The sequence below is a fragment of the Choristoneura fumiferana genome, chromosome 23 (genome assembly GCF_025370935.1).
Source record: "Choristoneura fumiferana chromosome 23, NRCan_CFum_1, whole genome shotgun sequence".
NCBI classification, from domain to species: domain Eukaryota; kingdom Metazoa; phylum Arthropoda; class Insecta; order Lepidoptera; family Tortricidae; genus Choristoneura; species Choristoneura fumiferana.
In genome coordinates, this window is record NC_133494.1 from 12101635 (window position 1) to 12117424 (window position 15790).

At 43.0% G+C, this 15790-nt stretch overlaps 2 protein-coding genes across 2 annotated transcripts in view; one reads left to right on the forward strand and one right to left on the reverse strand.

Annotated features, from left to right (window-relative positions):
- Positions 1-5095, forward strand: part of LOC141441240 (nuclear pore complex protein Nup133-like) — a 6313-nt gene extending 1218 nt beyond the window's left edge. The window contains exons 2-5 of the mRNA XM_074105909.1: positions 1089-1272; positions 2342-2457; positions 4211-4382; positions 4763-5095. Coding sequence (XP_073962010.1) covers positions 1089-1272; positions 2342-2457; positions 4211-4382; positions 4763-4908 — 618 coding nt within the window. The 3' untranslated portion in view covers positions 4909-5095. The remainder of the gene's footprint in view (positions 1-1088; positions 1273-2341; positions 2458-4210; positions 4383-4762) is intronic.
- Positions 5096-13722: 8627 nt separating this feature from the next.
- The window catches only part of LOC141441242 (carboxypeptidase B-like), an 8008-nt gene continuing 5940 nt past the window's right edge, over positions 13723-15790 (reverse strand). Inside the window, exons 7-8 of the mRNA XM_074105910.1 lie at positions 13968-13982; positions 13723-13865 (exon numbers count right to left, since the gene is read on the reverse strand). Coding sequence (XP_073962011.1) covers positions 13723-13865; positions 13968-13982 — 158 coding nt within the window. The remainder of the gene's footprint in view (positions 13866-13967; positions 13983-15790) is intronic.

Consider the following 15790-nt stretch of genomic DNA (forward strand, 5'->3'; position numbering starts at 1 on the left):
GAAGATGGACAGATAATCTGGCTAAAGCACCGGGTTCGCAGGCTGATTCCAACCTTAGAAGTCTAAGGGGTGGCATATGGTATATGATGATGATGGTGAACAATAATAACAACTGGATGAAAAGCAAGATAGAAGATTCTATTGCAACCATAGATACAATAGTTTTAAGTGAAGCTAATACAGGGTGGAAAGTTGAGAAGGAGCAGCAATACTGGGTTAAGACACTAACTTTAGTTAAAATGTTCAGTTTTTAAATTAGTACCCTACGAACGGTATGGAAAAAGTTTTCTTTGATTTGTGGGTGTTCTAGTGCTCTAACCTTAGTTGGTCTCAAAGAGTGTTTTAATACTTGATAGAAATGGGACCAATTGGCATTAAAAAAAAATCAAATCTGTCTATTTTCTCGCTGACTACATTTTATCAGAAAACTGTGAATGTCGATTGTCATCACTCAAAAAGTTAGTAAAGGTCTCCTCAGAGCATTTTCGCGTAGCAGCAAGGGATCTAGTAGCTGCCATTGCTGCCCCATCTCAACTTTCCACCCTGTATAAGCTTGTTAAAAAGGAGAGGTCTTTGCCAATCAGTACCACATTATCATCATCATCTTCATCGTCATACTTAAGATGTCCATTGTTGGATACAGACCTCCCCTCCACTAAGTACTCCTACCCATCTTCTGGTACAAGAGTAGAGGGGGACAACATTCGCCTCAGTTATATACCAATATAGTTCAATATAGTTCAATGATATGGACCTCCGCAAAGAAACGCCTGATTCAATAAATCAGTTATATACACCACATTACAAATTTTACGCTCTCCCTTGCACTGAAGCCACATCTCTGGATGCAAAGGCCTGTCTAATGAACCTGTAAATCAGCATCGCTTCTTCTGAAAGCAGTCTTCTTAGAATTGCATTTACACCTCCATTGAACAAGCCCATACCATCCAAATACCTGTCTCTGATGTCCTTATTCTGATCACATTCCAAAAGAAAATGAATAAGGTCTTCAGTCTTATTACAACCTATACACAAAGGTGATTGTACAAATCTAATCAGTACAGATAATAAAATTGTTACATATTTAGCTGCCGTCATGCATCGGGGTGTCTCCGGAAGGCGTGGTCCGCTACTGGCCGTCCGTGGGGCAGGAGCTGTACGCCGACACGAGCTGCGAGCTGGCCGGCCAGGAGTGTGCCAAGCTGTGCGCGGCCACTGCCGGCCTGCTGCTCGCCACCACGTCTTGTAGCTTACTGATGCTGCATCCCGACCGTGAGTACACGTTAGAGATGTAACGGATGTAACTATACTGGGTAGTACTTAAATATCCCATGATACTAGGTGTTACAAAACCTCATTTTCTATTTTTATACCAATAAGCTGACGGTGCGAAATCGCAGTGAGTGAGTCACGACTTCAATGCATGCTCTCCAAGCAAAGTCGTGACGCTATACCGACGTACTTTGACCAGTGATGTGGTTGCTCCTTTAAACAAACTTGTTGGGTCCCTGGCAGAGCGTCTAATCTTTAAACAAGCAATTTTTCTACATATTTCTGGGATCTCGGAAACACCTCCAACGTATTTGGTACATGGGTGTTTATGGGGATGAAAAATCGATCTAGCTTGGTCTTATCTCTGGGAAAATGCCCGTCTGTCCCACTAGTCCCATTGAGTTGTCCCATCATGAAAAAAAAAAATCAAAAAAAATCAAAATCATTTATTCAGTAAATAGGCCGCAATGGGCACTTTTACACGTCATTTTTTAAAACTACCAGCGCTTTCGGAAAGACCATCATTGCAAGAAGAATGCGCCGCAAGAAAACTTGGCAGAAAGTCATTTTTTCAACATAAAATAATTACAAATAAAATACTTAAAAACTACAGTATACAATGAAATAAAAGAAAATACAAAATAATAATAATAATAATACAGGGATGTATGGGGTCCCTTAGTTACAAAACTAAACTCTAACTATAATCTACGTTCAGTGGAAGTGTAGACTGCTTCCACCGTCATAAATTAAAAAAAAAAAAAAATTATAATAATAATAATTTAATTCTGAAATTTACATTTCAGGTCAAGTAACCATTAAACTTTTGGATTCCGAAGGCAAGCTCACGTCTGCCGCCCCCAAAGTTAGCTCACACGAACTCATGTCATGCTCTGAAAGCAGAGCGGTACCGAGTGCATGGGACAACTGAGACGATTTACTCCCAGTAGTCCCATGGGACAAGTGGCACTAATATTTTTATCATATTGTTGTCCCAAAAGTCCCATCTTGTTATCGAGTTTTAGCCCAGGTAGTAATATTTAATGTAAACTAAGTTTGTTTATGGCAGCATCTCGCGTGGGCGTGACGTGCCAGCCGCTGCGGCCGCCCAGCGGCTGGCTGGGCGGGCTGGGGCGCCGCGTGTCACTCCTGTTCTTTGGCTCCATGCCAGCCAGTTCGGACACGGTGAGTGCGACAATGCCATGAATTACATCAGAGTAAACCTGCTTCATCGACTCAATTTTATATATCTCTTATCATTTTCGCAAGACGGATTTAGTCAATGTTGACGTATTTTCGGTTTATGAAATTTTTGATCTCGGGAGAGAAACAGATAGACCTAAAACAAATAACATATGTTATGACCGGCACATAGAGGACAATGATGTAATGATTTATTTACAACTAGCTTTTACCCGCGGCTTCGCACGCGTAAACTATTCGGTGTGGTAGCTGCAATTGAAATTTTCGGGATTTTACAAAATTCCCCTGGAAATTTCCAATATTTATATCGTGGTCTTCATTGAGGTTGTGTTGTGAATAAATGTACAAAATTCAAGACTCTAAACCCAGTGCTGAAGTTTCAAAATTTTTCCCTATCCAAAATTCAAATTCTGTTGTGTTTCGGCGTGGAGAGTAAGACAGCCGGTGAAATAACTGGCACTTGAGGTATTCCTTCTTTGGCCTCTAGGTTGGCAACGCATCTGCAATACCCAGGTGTTGCAGTTGTCTATGGGTGGTGGTGATCTCTTACCATCAGGAGATCCACTTGCTCGTTTGCCATCCAGTCGAATAAAAAAAAAAAAAAAAAATTCAAATGCAAATTCAAATTCAAATCATTTACTCAGTAAATAGGCCGCAATGGGCACTTTTACATGTCATTTTTTATACTACCAGCGCTTTCGGAAAGACCATCGTTGCCAAGAAGAATGCGCCGCAAGAAACTTGTCAGAAAGTCATTTTTTCAAAATAAAATAGGTATCCCGTGGTAATATCGGGTCAAAAAGTCGTCTTTGTGTTTTTCTAGACATCCAGCTTCCTACATACCAAATTTCATGACTCTAAGCTCAGCGGTTAATATTTCAAGATTTTATCCCTATCCCGTGGGAATATCGGGTAAAAAATAGATTATGTGTTATTCCAGAGGTCCAGCTACCTACATACCAAAATTCATGGCTCTAAACCCAGTGGTTGTTATTTCGAGATTTTATCCCCAGGTATCCCGTGGGAATATCGAGTCAAAAAGTCCCTTACGTGTTATTCCAGACGTCCAGTTACCTACATACTAAATTTCATGACTCTAAGCCCAGCGGTTATTATTTCAAGATTATATCCCTATCCCGGGGAATATCGGGATAAAAAGTAGCCTATGTGTTATTCCAGAGGTCCAGCTACCTACATACTAAATTTTCATGGCTCTAAGCCCTGCGGTTGCTATTTCAAGATTTTATCCCTAGGTATCCCGTGGAATATCGGGTCAAAAGTCACCTATCTGTTATTCAAACGTCCAACTACCTACATACCAAATTTCATGACTCTAAGCCCAGAGGTTGTTATTTCGAGAGTTTATCCCTATCCCGTGGGAATACCGGGATAAAAAGTATCCTATGTTTTAATCCAGGTTATAAACTAACTTTTCGCCAAATTTCATCCAAATCCGTCCAGCCGTTTCAGCGTGAAAAAGTAACAAACATACTCACTCACTCACTCACTCACTCACTCACATACTCACTCACAAACTTTCACATTTATAATATTAGTAGGATTCTTTATTTACTTGGAGGGAAATGGCAGACTTACATATGCTACCATAAAAGGAAGAAGTGAAAAGGAAACACAAAATATAGCAAAAACGTGCTGCAGTATAGTATAAAGCTGTCTCGATTTGTTTTGTCTGAATATTTATCCGTATATGACTTGTAAGTTTTTATTTGTGCAGAAATTAGTGGGCGTGGTGATCCTGGAGGAGGGCGGGGTGGCGGGGGCGGGGGCCGGGCTACGTGGCGCTGGTGGGGGCGGGGGCGGCGCCGTGCTGCAGCTGTGGCGCGGGGGGGGGGACCTGCACGAGCACAACCTGCGCCGCGCGCTCACTGACGCGCACAAGGCACAAGGTATCACGATCTGTCAGCTAACGACTGGAAGCTAACTCTGGGTAACTCACTCTACGAGCGTTTCAACCGCTAACAGTTTCCTGTCGCTCAGGCTGCGTTCCATCAGAGATGCGAGGATGTGCTGCGAGGAATCTGTTTTTAATGAAACAAAGGCTTCTTTTACCCATACTCGCTCAGCACTGCTCTGGTGGAAACGGCTGAGCGGAGCTAGGCCAGGTAAATGAAACGTTTCTATTGGTTCATGAAAAACCCATTCCTTGCTCACATCCTTACACAACCCTGGTTGAAACGCAGCCGTGGTGCGCCTTTAAGACACAATGTACCATTTATATTTTCCTTATAGTACATATATTATACCAGTATGATATCGTTTGTCGCAGGCGACGTGAACAGTCTCCAAGTGGTGTGCGTGGACGTGCGAGCCGGCGCCGGACGCTCGCTGCTGCTGCTGATCGCCGTCGCCAACGTGGCGCGCTCGCCCGAGATGAGATACGCCATCGGTCAGTACCGCCCACTAGCCCACTAGCCGGCGCCGGACGCTCGCTGCTGCTGCTGATCGCCGTCGCCAACGTGGCGCGCTCGCCCGAGATGAGATACGCCATCGGTCAGTACCGCCCACTAGCCCACTAGCCGGCGCCGGACGCTCGCTGCTGCTGCTGATCGCCGTCGCCAACGTGGCGCGCTCGCCCGAGATGAGATACGCCATCGGTCAGTACCGCCCACTAGCCCACTACGCCACTACTCACTACTAACCCACTAGCCTGCTACCCATTAGGCCACTGCACACTAGGCAACAACCCACTAGGCTACTACCCTGTAGCCCGCTACCCATTAGGCCAATACCCACTAGCTCGCTACCCACTAGGCCACTAGCCTACTACCCATTAGGCCACTGCACACTAGGCAACAACCCACTAGGCCACTGACAACTAGGCTACTCTCGCTACCCATTAGGCTAATACACACTAGCTCGCTACCCACTAGGCCACTACCCACTATTCTTTTATTTATTTTATTTTATTTATTTATTTAGACCACTGTTTACCGACCAGCACGCAGTGGAATTACCAGGGAGCGAACTTTTGATGAGTAAGAGAGAGCTATGCTCAGATTTTCTCTAGGGGATCTAATCAGAAAAAAAATTTTTAACAAAAAAGTAAAACCGACTCCAAAAAAATAAAAAAATAACAAAAAATGGAACCGACTACAAAACTCTTGAAAATATTTTTCTAGGTAAGTAGGTACGTTACTAGCTCGAAGTCGGTGCCTCAGCACGAGCCAGCAGGAGTGGGACAATTCACAATAGTCGTCTACCTCACCTACATACTATGGGTTTCAATCCCTCCTGCTGGGTCGTGCTGAGTCACCGACTTCGAGCTAGTACGTACCTACTTACCTAGAAAAATATTTTCAAGAGTTTTGTAGTCGGTTCCATTTTTTGTTATTTTTTTTGGAGTCGGTTTTACTTTTTTGTTAAAATTTTTTTTATTTATCACTTTTTAGTGATTTGTAGCCAAAGAACATCTCACAACGATTCCATTAAGCTCAAACACGACTTAGTTACGTTGTTTTATAACAGAGTTTCGTTGCCTACTATTATGTCCAGATATTAACGAAAACACATGTTTAGAAGTAAATCGTATATTCAGCTTGGTAGCTGTACACCGAAGTGAGAATGCCATCACAATCTACAACTACCTACTTTCGTCTACTTTATTATTTAATAAAGTTGCGAAGTACCCCACCTACATTGACTGTATATGACATATCTCCCCCTTAAGTATGTTATTAAACTAAACAATATTATTTTCTAAATCAACAAAGTTAACTTAAATCCTTAACTCAAATCATTCAACAAACTCTCAATTAGATAACCTAATGCTGTATCATTCTTATATGACTTAAGCAGACAGAACCTTCACTTTAAGTAAAGATTATCACTGGGAGGATGAGGCCTCTGGTATGGCGTTTTGGGATGCCTCAAAAACTTAGTATTTATTATTTTCCCTGTTACGTGACCGGATGTATCAGGTGGCGGTATACCCAGAATCTCTGCCCATTTACTAGCGTCTGGTATTTCAATGATATTGTCCGAGTCTTCATTATTTTCTTGTAAATCCGCATCATCATTTTCAACAATACTTTCAGAGTATTCAGCTTCTTGTGTGGGAACAGCCGTAATCGTCGTCTCTCCTTCCTCTGGCTTGGATATTGCAGGTGAACTTTTTATGAGTTGGTCGATATGTCGGTTAACCACCATACCATTCTCAGTCTCGACCCTGTAACTTGATGGACCGCTCTTATTAATGACACTACCTGGTAACCATCTTGCACCTGCATTACTATAATTTCGGTACATTACCGTCTGACCCACATTAGTTTGCCTCGTATCCTGTTTGCTATTATTTCGTATCTGATTTTCAGTCTTTCTATGTTGCAAGTTTTCTGGATGTATTGTGTCCAATAGTGTACGTAATCGTCTCTTCATCAACAGTTCTGCTGGGGTTTTACCTGTTGTGGTGCAAGGAGTGGCTCGAAGGCCCAGTAGCAGGTTTGGAATTCGCACATCCCACGCTAGATCCTCCAATTTGCGCAGTTTATCCTTAATGGTCTGAACCATCCTTTCAGCTAACCCATTAGTGGCTGGGTGATAAGGGGCTGTAGTCACATGACGAATGTTATTTGCCTTTAAAAAATTGTCCGTTTCATTCGATACAAATGCGGTACCATTATCTGAAACTAATATTTCACACAGTCCATGTGTAGAAAACACTTGTCTCAATAGTTTGATGACTGTGGCCGAATTAGTATTGTTCACCATGAATAGCTCTGGCCAACGCGAGTATGCGTCAACTATTATCAAGAAGTTTCTGCCATGGAATGGCCCTGCAAAATCTATATGGATCCTTGACCAGGGTCTCGTTGGTGTTATCCAGGTATGATTGGTCCTTGGCGGCATGTGGCGGTATTCCAAGCACTTAGAGCAGCTGCTTACCAACACCTCAATATCTTCATTGAGGCGTGGCCACCACACATAGCTCCTAGCCAGCGCCTTTGTTTGTACTATTCCTGAATGGGCTTTGTGTAACATCCTTAGCACCGCTTGGCGCAGCGTCTGTGGCACCACCACGCGACAGCCCAATAATATGCAATCGTCTTGTAGTGATAACTCTAATCGATTCAGCCAAAACGGACGTAAGTCGCCGTCGGTTACTCTAGCGGGCCAACCGCGTTGTATATGATACGTTACTTTAGATAGAGTTTTATCCCGTTTAGTTTCAGTAGCGATATGTTCCACGTCGTACGGGAAATCTTCTGGCTTCTCAGCCATCAGCAAAATTTCGCCCAGATGATCCTCAATCTCTTCCGGGACTGGCTGTGGCCAACGACTCAAACTGTCCGCATTTCCGATTAGCGGTCCCGGTTTATAAGTTATCTCGTAACTATGCGAAGTCAAAGCGATTGCAATTCTAGTCAATCGGGGTGAAAGCATACTAGGCAAAGGTTTTCTAGGGTCGAAAATGCCCAACAATGGTTTGTGATCCGTCACTATTCGAAAATGTCTCCCCATAAGATAGTTGTGGAACTTTGTTATGCCAAACATAATGGATGTGGCTTCTTTATCCAACTGAGAATATCGACGTTCATGAATGTGTAGCGTCCGTGACGCCATGGCAATTGGCCGATCGTGGCCGTTCTCTTCTTCATGAGACAGTACCGCCCCAACTCCATATTCCGAGCTATCACAGGTAAGCACAAGCGCTTTGTTTATGTCATAATGTACCAATGTCAGGTCGAACGTTATGAGCCGTTTTGCCGTGTCGAATGCTTTTTGTTCGTTTTCTGTCCATTGCCACGTCCGTGATGTCTCCAATAAGCGGTGTAGTGGCTCCAGTATTGTCGCCTTATGTGGTACAAATCTCTCGTAGAAATTGTACAAACCGAGAAATGCTTGCAGCTCTCTAACGTTTTTTGGCTCCGGAGTGTTCACAATAGATTCCACTTTACTTGGTGCGGGATGAATGCCCTCGGCATCAATGACGAACCCTAGAAACTCGACTTGTTTCTTGGCAAACTTGCACTTGTTTTTATTAAGCCGAAATCCAGCGCGTTCAATTCTTGATAGTACAGTGTCTAATCTCTCCTGCATTTCTTCCATCGTACGGCCGCTCACAATGATGTCATCGATTAGTACGGCGACCCCCGGAACTTCCGCCAACAAAGAAGTCATTAAACGTTGGAAAATTCCAGGGCATGCTTTAACTCCAAAAGCCAATCGATGTACAGTGTACAAACCCTTGCACGTGTTCAAGGTAAGTAGTTTCGACGTGTCCTCATCTACGACTACTTGAGTATATGCGCGTTCTAAATCCAATGTCGTAAAAAATCTTCCACTAGCGACAGTGGCGAAAACTTCATTAGCCGTAGGCATCGGATAGGTATCTGACTCGGTCGCTTCATTGACGGTACTCCGGTAGTCGCCACATAATCGTATTTCTCCTGATTTTTTTACTATCGGAACTACCGGTGTAGCCCACTCCGAATAGGAGGTCGGTCGTAAAACTCCTTCGCCTACTAATCTATTTATCTCCATTTCTACTCTTTCCCTGATCGCATAAGGCACGGGCCGGGCTTTGAGGAATCTCGGCGTCGCTCCTTTCTTTAGATGTATCGCCACCGGCTGTCCACGGTAGGTACCGAGTCCGTCCCGGAATACTTCCTCGTGTCTTGTTATCCATCTGTCCATTTCTGGACTGGCCGAGTCCGTAACGAGATTGACGTTCATAGTTATATCGAGCGGAGCGAACCAATCACGCCCGAGCAAGTTCGGCCCGTCTCCATTAGCGACAATAACTGCCAAGTCTCGTTCTCGGTCGTGATATTGCACGCGCAGCGTGGCCCGCCCGATGAGTCGCACCGGCGTCTCGGTCCAGGTGCGCAGCGATAGCTCGGCGGGGCGCAGCGCGGCGCGCGGCAGGCGCTCGCGCAGCGCGGCCCACGTGCGCTGGTTGACAATAGAAAAACTGGCGCCCGAGTCCACCTGCATGCGGACCGGCACGCCCGCCAGCGACACCTCCACTTCGTAGGGCGGCACGCGGCTGGTACTCTGTATGCAGTAAATTCCATTTAAATGCTCCCCTGGCTCATCGTTGAAGTTGATGCTTCTATTTTGAAGATTTTTCTTTTTCGTTATGCAAATTTTCTCTAGATGTCCTTTTTTCTTGCAATACCGACATACCGTATTCACAAAACGACACTCTCCGGGATGACGGTCGCCGCAACGATAGCACAATCGGGTGCTGTTATTCGTTTGAACTGCATTGATGTCCATTGGCTCGCCGCCGGATGGCGGCAGCGCACCGACACTCGGGCCGTAGCTGGTGCTCGCGCCGGTGCCGAAGCGGTCTTGAATCATACGGACGTCTCGTCCAGCACTCTCCGCCGATAACAAAGAGTCCACCACGTCCTGGTACGTTATAGTGTCCTTCTTTAATAGTTCGTACTGTAATTTCTCATCCCGCATACCACACACCAATCTATCACGTAACATTCGTTCTAAGTCCGTAAAATTACACCCCGAACTGAGTTTCCTGAGGTGCGCGATGTAATCCGCCGCCGATTCGTCACGTTTTTGGTCACGTTTATAGAATTTGAAAGACACTGATATCTCATTGGGTTTGGGGCTAAAATGTTTCGTTAGCACATCTACGATCTCGTCGAAACCCACATCACTTGTCTTTCTAGGCGTAATTAACGAAAGTACCGTTTCATACACCCGCGAACCACACACTGTGAAGAAATTAGCTCGTTTAGCTTCATCTTTCGTAATGTCATTCGCCTCAAAGCAAAATTTTAATCGATCGAGATAACTGTCCCAATTGTCCGTTTGTGGGTTAAATTGATCAAATTTCACTCCTTTTGTACTCATTTTCACACTTTTGTTTACTCGTCGCCACTATTATGTCCAGATATTAACGAAAACACATGTTTAGAAGTAAATCGTATATTCAGCTTGGTAGCTGTACACCGAAGTGAGAATGCCATCACAATCTACAACTACCTACTTTCGTCTATGTTCTGTCGATTTTGTCCCTATACTATACCTACGTACATATGTAACTGCAATGCTTTTGCATTTTTTTCTACCGTTTTTTAGTTTTAATAAATCAAATACAGAAGCCAGACGCGTTTGCTTTGAAAATCACTTGCAATCTAAAGTGAACCTTATCACCCTAAGAACATGGTCCATCGAACCAGGACTCTTGACAGTGACGAGAAAAAATATTTGGTTCTACACATAAATAGGTGTAATTTCGGTGAAATAACGTTAAATAGATATTAAAAAGTGTTTAAATTAATGAACAATAGTGTAACGAATGTGAATTACGGCAAAAGAACTGTAAGGATCGAGACAATTTGGTGCTTTTTTACTTAAACAAAGTCGTACTTTATTCCGTGTGATCAACGAACAAAAGACAAAGTGTATCGTGAAATCATAACGATAGTGTTGCGTTAACGGCAGTGCATTAGTTAGAATAAATAGTAAGCCGCTGAGGTTTGGACAAAATTTGTTGGACAATTCCGTGTGGCGGGCGCTTGCTTACCCTACGTTAAAAAAAAAGTAAAAAAGAGGCTGGAACTTTCTTATACAGACGTACTATTCTCGCTGTGTTTTAACCGTAAAAGACAAACTATTTTGCTATTGCAATGAATCAAACAGAAAAAAGTGTACTTATTCAAGAAGATAAGTTAGACAAGGTGAAAAAAGGGTATCTTAATTACAAGAAATCACCTAAGGAAAGAATTACGGTTAGTTACCTAAAAGGCAGAATGGATACATTGGAAAAGTATTGGAAGGAGTTTTCGCAAGTACATGAAACCTTAATTATATTGGTTCCAATGGATCAGCGTCAACTAAACAATTATTTTGCCGAAAACATGTTTGAAGACTTTGAGGAAACATATTACATGTACAAAGGCGAAATGATGTCCAAGTTAGAAAGTTTGGTGCCAGGAAAAAGTGAGTCTAAACCAATATCTACTTCAAACACATCTGGTAGTGAAGTTAAATTGCCACGAATTTCTCTTCAACCTTTTAATGGCAACTACACAGAATGGCAGTCCTTCCATGATTTATTTCTGGCATTGGTGCACAACAATGAGTCCTTACAAGATGTTCAAAGCTACATTATTTAAAAGGCAGTTTAGTCGGAGAGGCGGAGGTGCTATTGCGTCAATTTTCAATCACCGCTGAAAATTATACAGAGGCTTGGTTAGTGCTGAAAAAACGCTATTCTAATAAAAGATACATAGCAAACTGTGTTTTCAAGAAATTCTTTACACAAAAGGTAATATCACAGGAATCAGCTACAGCCATAAGGCAACTATTAGACACTTCAGTGGAGTGTATGAGTGCACTAAAACAATTAGGGTTGCCTACGAATCACTGGGACGCGATTGTCAACTATTCAGTTGTATCGAAACTGGATACGAGTACCCATAAAGAGTGGGAAGAGTTAATAAGCAGAGATGAGACTGACGACTTACCTAGTTTTGATAGATTAAAATCATTTCTGGAAAATAGATTTCGCACTTTGGAGATGGTGGAACCTACAAACAAAAGCTATAAAACTGTTAAAACTAAAATGTTTCACGTTACTGCGCCGAAGGAATTGAAATGCACCTTCTGTAGCGAAGATCATTATATCTATCAGTGCAAACAGTTTTCCAAGCAGTCAATAGAAGACAGATACAATTTCGTCCAGAAAAATAATCTCTGTTTTAATTGTCTAATACCGAACCACACTGTATTCAAATGTAAACAAAGAACAACTTGTCAGATTTGCAAGAAAAGGCATCATTCGTTATTGCACCGAGATAAGAAACAAGCAAGTGAAGAAGCGCATACGTCTGGAGAAACAAATAACAACAAAGAGAAAATACAACAAACATTTGTCTCGGCGCACATGTCGAGCGTACCACAAATATTACAACCTGGTCAAAATATCCTGTTGGCGACAGCACTGGTGCACGTCATATCTGAGGCAGGGCAGTCACACGTGCTACGTGCTCTTCTGGACCAGGGGTCAGAGGCTTCCTTCGTCACCGCAAGGGCGGTGGAGTTGTTAGTTTGAAGAAAACTAAGGTCAGCGGAGTAGTCTCTGGTGTTGGTGAGGACAATCAAATGTGTATAAAACATTTGGTAAAATTACACATTAAGTCAAGGTACGATATTTCCTATTCTCTTCATGTTAATGCTTATGTATTGAAGACGTTAACCCGTAGGCTTCCAGCTAGGGAAATCAGAGGTTTTGTATGGCCTCAGGTTAACGAAGTGAATTTAGCTGATCCTACTTTTAGCATTCCTGGGAAGATTGATATACTCCTAGGCGCAGACGTTTTTGGTGACATCATAGACGCAGGTTTAATGAGAGGACCAGGCAACGTTGTTGCCCAAAAACACACCTGGGTTGGATTTTGTCTGGAGGCACTAATTCGTCATTTACTGCTTCACAGCACATCACTAGTCTGCATGTCACACGGCAAGTAGAAGAGGATAATAATCTACTGAAAAGGTTTTGGGAAGTGGAGTCAGAGCTATACAGTAAGCAGAGCATTTGGACAAAGGAAGAAGAAAAATGCGAGGAAATATATCAGCAAACAACAACAAGGGATGAAAACGGGAGGTATGTGGTACAGCTTCCTTAAAGATGGACATTGCAGACACCGTGAAGGTGTGCGGAAACACCAAGCAGCTAGCTGTAAGTAGACTAGAACAACTGGAAAGGAGGTTCGCCAGGAATGAGCAGTTAAAAACTGAATACACCAAAGTTATACATGAGTACTTACAGTTAAATCACATGAAGAAGGTTGAAGTAGAAGATGAATGTAATGCTATCTATCTTGCGCATCATGCTGTAATCAGGCAGGATAAAGATACGTCTAGGGTGCGTATAGTGTTCGATGCCTCGGCGCGCGGCTCAAACGGATGCTCCTTAAACGAAAGCATGATGGTAGGGCCTACAATTCAACCAGATCTGCGAAGTCTGATATTTAGATGGCGATGTCATAAAATCTGTGTTATTGGCGATATAATCAAAATGTATCGTCAAGTAAGAATGAATGACAAACACACAGATTTGCAGCGCATAGTGTGGCGTGACGTTACAACTAAAAAAATTGAGAGTTATAAATTACTCACCGTAACGTTTGGGACATCAGCAGCGCCTCATCTTGCTGTACGAACTCTTCAACGCTTGGCAGATGATGAAGAAAAGAATTACCCTCGAGGAGCAGTGGTAATTAGAAATTCTTTTTATATGGATGACCTTATGACAGGTCATGAAGATCTCAAGGAAATGAAGGCTATCTGTAAAGAAATTGACAAACTGTTGAAGTCTGGAGGTTTTGAAATGCAGAAATGGTCCAGCAACTCCGAAGAACTCCTGAAGGACCTGGCTGACAACTCGAAGACTCTGGAACCTGTAAGAGAAACGAAAGAAATTAAGTTAGATAAAGTTATAAAAATACTAGGTCTTAGTTGGGATAGAAAAAACGATACCTTTCAAGTTTCAGTTAACTTACCAGCTACCAGGATACCTGTAACAAAAAGAGTGATTTTATCTGATGTCGCTAGTCTCTTCGACCCGTTTGGATGGCTCTCACCTGTCGTGATAACTGCTAAAATTATGATTCAGAAGTTATGGCTCAGTTGTCTTGGGTGGGATGACGAATTACCCTCCGAACTCGTCAATGAGTGGATGAACTTCCGAGATGAACTTCACGAGTTGCAAATCGTTGAAATCCCTCGTTGGATAAAGATGTCATCTCTCTGCAAAGAAGTGCAGCTCCATGGGTTCTCTGACGCTTCAACTCTTGCTCTTGGTGCGGTTGTTTACATAAGAGTTGTGGACGAGCATGACGAGGTTCATGTTACGATACTAGCTTCAAAAACAAAGGTAGCCCCACTTAAACAATTAACAGTCCCGAGGTTGGAGCTCTGTGCTGCGGTCTTATTGGCAAAGCTGTTGCACGAAATTTCAGGTTTGTTGAACATACCTATGAACAGAATTTTCGCTTGGACGGATTCGATGGTGGTTTTGTCCTGGCTACAATGTCAACCCAGTCGCTGGCAGCTGTTTGTGGGTAATAGGGTGTCTGAGATTATCCAAAATATAGATAATGACAGATGGAGACACGTTGTATCTGCTGACAACCCTGCGGACCTCGCCTCAAGAGGAATTAAGGCGAGTGAACTGGCGGATAGTGAGCTCTGGTGGACCGGACCCGCATGGCTGAAGGATAAAAACAACGAAATTCCAAGACTCACATCAATACCTGACACAAAGATAGAGAGCAAGAAATCATTCCACACACTTATAAATGACATTCCCATTTGGGAGAGGTTTTCATCATTGCGAAGGATGAAAAGAGTAGTAGCACAGTGTAAGAGATTCTTAGATTATAAAAACAAAGACAAAAAAGGAGATATATTGACTGTGGCTGAATTAAATCACGTTGAAGAAAGCTGTGTGAGGTACTACCAGAAATTAATATACAATCAAGAATTTGAAGATCTGAAAAAGAAGGAAAGGTTAGGAACAAGAGTTCTTTGATCAAATTTACACCGTACTTAGATGAAAATAATTTGCTGAGAGTTGGAGGGAGATTGAGTAAAGCAGACTTACCTGAGAACGCTAAACACCCGATTATTATTCCCAGCAAACAGCATGTAACAAAACTAATAATAGCAGATGCACATACAAAAACCTTGCATGGTACGGTTCAGCAGGTAATGACATACATACGGACCAAGTACTGGGTAATTAGTCTCAAGTCAGCAGTTCGAGATTTCAATCGAAAATGTGTCGTGTGCATAAAGAATAACGCTCTAACGAAGCAGCAACTGATGGGCCAGTTACCCACAGCAAGGGTGACTCAGCAGCGAGCCTTCTATCACAGTGGAGTTGATTTTGCTGGCCCTGTGTATTTAAGAACATCCAAGGGCCGAGGTCACAAATCCACAAAGGGTATATATGTTTATTTGTCTGCATGTGCACACGGGCTATCCACCTGGAAGCTGTGACTGATCTTACAGCACAAGCGTTCATTGCTGCATTTCGGAGATTTGTCGCAAGAAGAGGACATTGCGCACAGCTATGGAGTGACAATGGAACTAATTTCGTCGGGGGAAATAAGGAATTAAGACTACTGTGGTCCAGGAGCAGTAATGGCGTGGCTAAAGAGATAGCTGCGCTTTTAGCCAACGATGGTACGACGTGGCATTTTGTGCCTCCAAAATCAGCAAACTGGGGAGGCCTGTGGGAGAGTGGGGTCCGCTCGGCGAAGCGCCATCTGGTGAGAGTAAATGGTTCGACGAAACTAACATATGAGGAAATGTCAACGTT